Source organism: Solanum lycopersicum, chromosome 11 (assembly GCF_036512215.1).
Source record: "Solanum lycopersicum chromosome 11, SLM_r2.1".
In the NCBI taxonomy this organism is placed as follows: Eukaryota; Viridiplantae; Streptophyta; class Magnoliopsida; order Solanales; family Solanaceae; genus Solanum; species Solanum lycopersicum.
In genome coordinates this window covers 24,452,982-24,462,353 of record NC_090810.1, presented here as the reverse complement: position 1 = coordinate 24,462,353, position 9,372 = coordinate 24,452,982, and the positions used below count along the sequence as shown (strand labels likewise).

At 35.3% G+C, this 9,372-nt stretch overlaps 1 protein-coding gene across 1 annotated transcript; it reads left to right on the top strand.

Annotated features, from left to right (window-relative positions):
- Positions 1-229: 229 nt before the first annotated feature.
- Positions 230-1,214, top strand: LOC101248836 (defensin-like protein). The gene is made up of 2 exons (XM_004250589.5): positions 230-388; positions 743-1,214. Exons 1-2 carry the CDS (start codon positions 325-327, stop codon positions 994-996), a joined length of 318 nt encoding a protein of 105 aa, XP_004250637.2. The 5' UTR covers positions 230-324; the 3' UTR covers positions 997-1,214.
- The last annotated feature ends 8,158 nt before the right edge of the window (positions 1,215-9,372 follow it).

Here is a 9,372-nt window from a genome sequence, read left to right as displayed (position 1 = left end):
ATCCATGAAGAGAGGTCCGAAAAATAAATTGCATTTTTTCTTTATCGATGATGATTCAAATTCTTTACTAACCGTACCCATTTTATTTTTTAAAAAAGAAAATGAAAAGAATGAACAACATGTTTATTGTATTTATGACCTACCAACAACCATTGCTTCACGTATTTTAGGCTGATTGAATTTTAACTTTTTTGGATTTACTCTTATAATTTCACTGCCTATAAGTTACCTCCATTGTGTTGTTTATTCACAACTCTAAATTGAATTATTTCTTATTGCTAAAAAAATAAAATTCCAATCTTTTTCACTTATCCAAAAGAGACTATGGCTCGTTCCATTTGCTTCATGGCACTTGTGGTCTTGGCAATGATGCCTTTTGTTTTCTATGGTTCGTCTTCATCATTTATTCCACTTGAACCTCATAAAATAAAATAGTGTGTAAAATTACTCTGTTTAATTTTCTCAAAATATTAGCTACTCCCTCTGTCTCAATTTATATCCTTTAGTTTGACTTGACAGAAAGTTTAAGAAAGAAAGAAAAACTTTTGAAACGAGTAATCTAAAATAAGTCATAAATATTTCTGTAGTTTGATATTATTTCATTAAGGGTAAAGTGGCTTATATAGCTAAATTGTTACTAAATATAGAAATATATCGTTATTTTTGAACTGTCTATACAGAAAAAATAAGATATAAACTCTCTCTTATTCTAACATTTGTAGCTATTTGTGAATGATTGTAGAGGTGCAAGCTCAGTACATGTGCAAATCAACAAGCCAAACCTTCAAAGGATTATGCTTTACCGATTCATCATGTAGAAAGGCTTGTGTCACAGAGGAGTTTACAGGTGGACATTGTAGCAAACTCCAAAGAAAGTGTCTATGCACTAAGGTTTGTGTATTGGAAAAAGATTCAAATGAAGTTAAAACAACTTTGGTTGGGGAAGCAAAAACTCTAAGTGAAACTGTGCTTGAAGAAGAGATTATGATGGAGTAATTAACTAGTGAGATTAATTAAGAATTTGAGTGTCAAAAACAAAATTAATAAAGTGTTTCCTTTTAGTAAAAGGGTAGCTTCTAATGTTGTATTATTGGGCTTTAGTAGACATTTGATACATTAAATAAGTTTTGACATGTCATTAATACTTTTGGAATCATGTATCAACTTAGTGTATGTTTTAATAAAAAATGATCGATTACGGTCTTTAATTTTTATATATGAACTATGTATTCTATTTATTTGATCACATTCTTTTATGATTAATTTCTAAAACAAGTGAAGTTATCTAGTTTTGAACGAAATACAAAGTAATCTGAAGCAGGAGTTAGCCATCATACGCAGACATATATATGTATAAAGTATTCACCATTATGATCTGATATATATTCTATGTTAGACACTCAGATTAGGGTTAAATTTATATATAATTTGTACGAGAAGTTCTACATTAAAGAGTAAAAAGCTAAAAAAGAATATTTTACTTTGGGTGATGATAAGAGAGTACATAACATCTTGAATACTTGTGTTTAGATTTATATCTAATCATATTGTCATGCAAAAAATTAGAAAAAAAGAAAATGAATGATAAATAATGTCACAATCCAAAATTGAATGTTATGACATTCGTCTTATCTTATCAACACAAGTCAGCATAAAACACAACTAATATAATAAAATAGGGAAAATTTACTACACCTTAAATTATACCTCAAAATCTGGTTGTCACGTGTACAAGCCTCGAAAGTATTACAATTGAATTAAAAGAAAATATATGTCTCATATGACATTGTTTCTAGAGTAGAACAAAATCATAAACAGAAGTAAGAAAGTCTGCTGAGATGACAAATAACTACCTCACAAATCTCCAAGAAGCTTCAGAAAAGAAGAGAATATATCACAAATGTCCGGGCTAATAACCTACAAAAAAATTGTAGAAGCAAGGGGTGAGTACCAAACTACACGGTACTCAACAAGTAAACCTCTAAACACAAGCTAAGGGGATGAAATACGGGTACTTCTACCACCCCAACCGAACCTCCAAAACTATAACCTGCATAAAAATCAGTCAAACCTAACAACTCACAATTTACGTAGCACATAGCTCAACAACAACACCTAGACAAGTTACATATCCTCAACAACGACACTTGGACAAATTATATATCCTCAACAATAAAACTTTGACAAATTACATATTCTCAACAACAATTTTTTTTCAAATTACATATCCTCAACAACAACACTTTAATAAATTTTATATCCTCAACAACAAGCTCAGTATTCATCAATCACAAGTTTCACAGAAAGGCATTCACAAGATCAACAAAACACCATATCAAGTTCACTAATGATAAGAATGTGCAATGCAATGGAATGCAATGTCAAGTATAATGATGCATGTTTGACCTAGTGATATAGACCCGTTGTCTCTCAGTCTGGATCCATGGGGGACATATCTGTCCATGCATCTGTCGCGGTGCATGACACAACCCTCAATATAGTAACCATCACAGCACACGATACGTCTTTCAAAATAGAGTATCCATCGCGGCGCGCTATACGTCCCTCGAAATGGTACATCCTCTTTAAATTCTAATTCTTTCTCGATGCACATAACACTTTTCACAACCATGTCTCAAAATAATGCAAATGACATGTTCATACAAATAAAGAGGATATCACCATTTTCATGACATTGCATAATTCACAACAACATCAACAATGATTCAACAAGTCTTTCAAACCATTCTCTATTATCAACACATCACACACAACCCATTATTCGCATTGCCTTTTATTACCTTTGTTTTCATTATTAGAATTAATCAATGTGGACAAGTCAATCCATCGCCAAGTCCCATTACTCCCAAACATATATCACAAGGAAATACACACATTTCATACACTTAGCAAGGGTTTAGAAATACACTTGCCTCAAATAGTCGAACAATGACTCTAGAATTTGAGCTTTCCTCTTTTAGTTGACTCCAAAATCAATATTATCTAGACAAATAGAAAATCACAATAAGATTTCAAGACTAACAACACCCACATTACTATATGTCTAGTCTACACTCAAAAAGTTACAAAAACCTAAAATGAAGTTCCTAAATTTTGATATCAATTATCATATCAACCCTCATATTTTCAAATATCAAACCTAGAATTATATTTCAATTTCTCTAATGCCACATATACAATAATATTCATATAACACATCAAATATCTTACTTATATATATTAATAGGCTAAGTCAAGAATCATCGTGTGATAACCACGAAAAAAAACTCCAACTGAAAAAATCAATATATGGAAAGAAAAATTCAGTAACCTGCAGTAATAAAACTATATTTTAATATATAATCACATTCACCCCCTAACCTTCTTAATGATAATGTACATGTTAAACCCATTTTCCAATAAAAAAAAGTTATACAGTAATTCCAATTTCCATTCTTCTTGATCCCAATCTAAATTTCTCGTTTCTCTTTTACAAACAACTATAATAATAGAATAGTAATAATATGAGTAATAATATGACATACGTGTATATATACCAATAACTTTATTAAGACATAATTAATATTCACATGTTAGAGGTTCATCACCCTTCTGATTGTGCCGGCTACCACATTCTCCATGGGACGGGAGGTTTTCTTTGAAGAAGAATTATGATCTAAAGGTGTGACCCTAATAACTTATGTTAATATATATATGGGCCATTATTATTAATAATAAATAAATTATCCTTAAATTAATTAACTATTGTTAAATGACTATTCAAAATTATCAAAAATTAAAAATTATCTTTTGGGTTTGGGTCATTACAAGTAATTTATGTTTGATGACAACTTTATGACTAAATTAAGTCCTTAGCTTAGACCAACTTTAAACATTTCAATCAAAATTTTGGAACCCAATAGTGAAAATATATGTAAAAAATGATCATTGGTGGCAATTAACTCTTAATTATCATTAAATATGTATTTTTAGCTAGCACTCTTTGTATATATTTCAAATGTCTTTAGCGACATTGATTTTAATGACACTTAACTAATGCCGGTAAAGAATTTACCCCTCTTTATTAATGTCAATATTTATTGTCGCTAAAATTTATTTTTATTGTAGGGAAACTACATTGAAAAACAGGTTGAAACCAACCCTTAATCACTATTTTCTTAAAGTTTAAGCTCTTGAAAAATCCTCAAACTTTGGAGTTCAAAATAAAAAATTTGATGTTTAAAATCATAAATGACTAATGGAATGTGAAGATTTTGGGGTCACAAATATTTATCCAGATAATTTATCTTAATCAAATCCTTTAGAATTGTCTCTACCGAGCTTTCAAAGTTCAAAAATGGTGAAATAAGGAGGAAATCTTCGCTTTTGAAAAATATTTTTTTTCTTCGATTTATTCCTGTTAAATATATAGATACTACATGATTATTGAAGCTAGAGTCATCTTAACCACTATGTCACTAAAATCATCGCTTAGCGCATTATATTTTTGGGATACATATTATTAAATTATATTTACTTTTAAATTAAAAAAGAATGTATAGAAGTAAAAAAGATATATGGTTAGTTTTTCCACTTTTCTAAGGAAATTGAACAATAATTTTCCCATGAGGAAAATTGTGTTTCCTTATTTATATCTAAGAATCTGATCCTATAGTACTCCCTCCGTCCACTATTGCTTGTTAGATATAATTGTTAAAAATTAATTGTCAATTTAAACAATTAAGAAATAATTAGTTATTGTTATAAAGTATTTGTATTATAGTGAATGTGTCACGACCCAAATCGGATCACGACTGGCACCCACACTTACCCTACTATTTGAGCGAACCAACCAATCTAATCCTTATCATTTCAATATAATATCAACAGAAAATAATGCGGCAGACTTAAACTCATTAATAAAATCAATAACTATTATTATCCCCAAAATCTGGAAGTCATCATCACAAGAACATCTATGATCAAATTACTAAACTAAGAGTACTCTAAGAAGCTAAAACAAGTAAAAGCTAGTCCATGCTGGAACTTCAAGGCATCAAGACATGAAGAAGAAGATCCAGTCCAAGCTAGAAGCATTAGCTCACCCTGAAATCTGGTGTAATTGAAGATTGGCTAGAATTGCGGTTGAGTTGAAGACGACGGCACGTTTGCTGCACTCCACAAATAACAAAGGAGAAAACATAAAAGTAGGGGGTCAGTACAAACACAAGTACTGAGTAGGTATCATCGGCCAACTCCAAATAGAAAACATTATATATCAAGTAATATCATAAATCAACTACACGTAGAAACAACAAGATCTATAATCATTACCAAGTACCGCCAAGTTCACACATGAGGACTCAAGCCTCAATACCATACTCATTTGGGAATTAGGTTCATTAGATTGAGTATATTAACATCTTTCAAGATTCATTATCTTTATTCCTCTTGTGTCGGTACGTGACACTCCGATCCCCTACTACTATGTGTCGGAACGTGACACTCTGATCCCCTAAATCTACGTGTCGGTTCGTGACACCCGATCCCCTAATTCTACGTGTCGATTCGTGACACCCGATCCCCTAATTCTATGTGTCGGCTCGTGACACCCGATCCCCTAATTCTACATGTCGGTTCGTGACACCCGATCCCCTAATTCTACGTGTCGGTTCGTGACACCCGATCCCCTAATTCTACATGTCAGTTCGTGACACCCGATCCCCTAATTCTACGTGTCGGTTCGTGACACCCGATCCCCTAATCTCATTCTATTAATTCATCAAGTCTTCTCTTATACCAAGGCATCATCATCTCATTACTTTAGTTCATCAAGCCTTCTTTTATACCAAGGCATCATCAATCTCATTACTTTAGTTTATCAAGCCTTCTTTTATACCAAGGCATCATCATTAACAAGAGATTTTCAAGATTTGGGATTCAATAGCTTCATCATGCTTATTTTATCACAATTATATAAACACATCATACAAGCACATAATTAAGCATATAGAAGACTTACAATACAACCCAACACATATCATTCGCTATCAAGAGTTTTACTACGAATAGTATAAAAATCATAACCTACCTCCACCGAAGAATTGCGATCAAGCAAGCTAATCCTCAAGATCTTGGCTTTCCTCTTTGTTTCTCTCTCTCGATCGTTTCTCCCTCTCTTTTTGTTATTTTATTTTTCTTATTCCAACCCTCTTTCTTTTTACCCTAATTAGCATATAATTAAGTATAAAAGATGGTGAATTAACCCATTAATTAATTCAAGGTTATCTCTTTTAACCCTCAAGTAGTTAAATTATTAACATTAACCCACTAAATTTATAATTATAGTAGGAATAGTCCAAAACGTCCCTTAAAACATTTAAAGAAATCCGACCCCGCCTGGGATTACGCAGCCTGTGACGGGCCGTCGTGCCTGCGACGGTGCGTCCTGCTGCTCTGTCACAGACTTCAGAGGCTCAATTCTCTGACGAGTCTGTGACGGTCCGTCACGCCTGTGACGGTCCGTCCTGCCATTCTGTTACGAAGTTCAGAGAGTCGATTTCAGTACCCAATTTTCAGAATTCTAAGTATTTTGGAACGAGATACCCTCGACGGTCCGTCGTGCCTACGACGGTCCGTCGTGGGGCCCGTTATCTCTGCCAGTTTTTCCAGAATCAAAGTTTGCTGCTCAAAACGACTAAACAGGTCGTTACAATAGATACCAATTTACCCATCGTTCGTCCTCGCACGATCATAAGAAGAAAAACAAGGGCGAAAAGAAGTACCTGAATCTGTAAACAGGTGTGGGTATCTTTCTTGCATGTCAGCCTCTTTCTCCCAAGTGGCTTCTTCAACGGGTCGATTCTTCCATTGAACTTTGATGGATGCAATCTCCCTTGACCTCAACTTGCAAACTTCTCTATCTAAAATAACAATAGGTTCCTCCTCATAAGACAAGTTCTCATCAAGCAAAACTGAATCCCAACGAATGATGTAGTTTCCATCCCCATGGTATCTTTTCAACATAGACACATGAAATACCGAATGCACTCCGGACAGCCCTGGAGGCAAGGCTAACTCATAAGCCACCTCTCCTACTCGCTTAAGTACTTCAAAGGGACCAGTATACCTTGGGCTTAGTTTACATCTTTTACCAAAACGCATCACCCCTTTCATGGGTGACACCTTCAGCAAGACTTGTTCACCCTCCATGAACTCCAAGTCTCTAACCTTTCGATCTGTATATTGCATTTTCCTACTTTGCGCCGCTAACAACTTTTCTTGAATAGATTTCACCTTATCTAACGATTCTCTTAGAAGGTCAGTACCCCAAGGTCTAACCTCAAATGCATCAAACCACCCAATGGGAGACCTACATCTTCTCCCATATAGTGCCTCAAATGGGGCCATATCAATGCTTGAGTGATAGCTATTATTGTATGAAAACTCCGCTAACGGTAAGAAGCTATCCCAATGGCCACCAAACTCTATCACGCATGCACGAAGCATATCCTCCAACACTTGAATCATTCTTTCAGACTGACCATCGGTTTGAGGATGGAACACAGTATTAAGGTCCAACCTAGTACCCAATTCCGCATGCAATGTTTTCTAAAACTTAGAAGTAAACTGCGTACCTCTATCTGATATGATGGAGAGTGGAACCCCATGCAATCGCACCACTTCCGAGATGTAAAGTTTGGCTAACTTCTCTGCATTGTAAGTTACCTTGACCGGAATGAAATGAGCAGACTTAGTTAACCTATCGACAATCACCCAAATAGAGTCATACTTACCCATTGTCTTGGGAAGACCAACCACGAAGTCCATTGCAATCCTTTCCCACTTCCATTCAGGAATGGGCATTTTCTGAAGTGTTCCTCCGGGCCTCTGGTGTTCATACTTTACTTGTTGACAGTTTGGACATTTGGCAATAAAATCAACAATATCACGCTTCATTCTACTCCACCAAAACTGTTGCTTTAGGTCACGATACATCTTGGTTGCACCAGGATGTATAGAATACCTTGAACTATGAGCCTCTGTTAGAATAGTGTCGATCAAATCATCAATGCGGGTTCCACATACCCTTCCCTTGATTCTCAAAACACCTTCCTCATCGATTTGTGCTTCCTTAGCCTCTCCTCGCAATACTTTATCTTGGATTCTGCTTAGTTTCTCATCGTCAAACTGTTTTCCCTTAATCTTGTCAAGGAATGAAGATCTTGCCTCCACACAAGCCAACAATCCTCCCTTCTCATTTACTTCTAACCTTATAAAGTCATTAGCTAGAGTCTGAACCTCTCTAGCCAATGGACGTCTAGAAACTTGCAAGTGAGCTAGACTTCCCATGCTCCCTGCCTTTCTACTTAAGGCGTCTTCCACAACATTAGCCTTTCCCGGATGATACAAGATAGTGATATCGTAGTCCTTCAGTAGTTCCATCCATCTCCTCTGTCTCAAATTCAAATCTTTTTGAGTAAAAACATACTGTAGGCTACGATGATCCATGTATACTTCACACTTAACCCCATATAAATAGTGTCTCCATTGCTTTAATGCAAACACTACCGCAACCAATTCCAAATCATGGGTCGGATAGTTACGTTCATGCACCTTTAATTGCCTCGAAGCGTAAGCAATTACATTCTTTTCTTGCATTAGCACTGCACCCAAACCAGAATAGGATGCATCACAATAAACAATGAAGTTCTTACCTTCCACGGGCAGGGTGAGAATTGGTGCAGTAGTCAACAGAGTCTTGAGCTTCTGAAAGCTTTCTTCACACTCGTCCGACCATACAAATGGAACATTCTGCTTAGTCAAGTTCGTCAATTGGGAAGCAATGGAAGAGAATCCCTTGACAAATCGACGGTAATAGCTAGCTAAACCAACAAAGCTCCTTATTTCTGACACATTAGTAGGTCTTACCCAATTCTTCACTGTCTCAATCTTAGAAGGATCCACCATCACTCCATCCTTAGACACTACGTGCCCCAAGAAGGACACTGAATCTAGCAAAAACTCACACTTGGAAAATTTGGCATAAAGCTTTTTCTCCCTCAACATTTCCAATACCATTCTCAAATGCTCCTCATGTTCTTTCTTGCTCTTTGAGTATATCAGTATATCATCAATAAATACGATCACAAAGAGATTCAGGTATGGCTTAAAAATCCCGTTCATCAAGCTCATGAAAGCAGCAGGGGCATTCGTAAGACCAAAAGACATCACTATGAATTCGTAATGCCCATATCTGGTCCGAAAAGCAGTCTTTGGCACATCCGTTGCTCGTATTTTCAATTGATGATAACCGGATCTCAAGTCAATCTTAGAGAAGACACAAGCACCTTGTAACTGATCGAACAAGTC

What these genes read in the sequence shown, in the direction of transcription:
- LOC101248836 (XM_004250589.5), top strand. Translation starts at nt 325, where the DNA reads ATGGCTCGTTCCATTTGCTTCATGGCACTTGTGGTCTTGGCAATGATG. An exon ending in GATGCCTTTTGTTTTCTATG is followed by an intron (nt 389 to 742) that starts GTTCGTCTTCAT and finishes GAATGATTGTAG; the next exon opens with AGGTGCAAGCTCAGTACATG.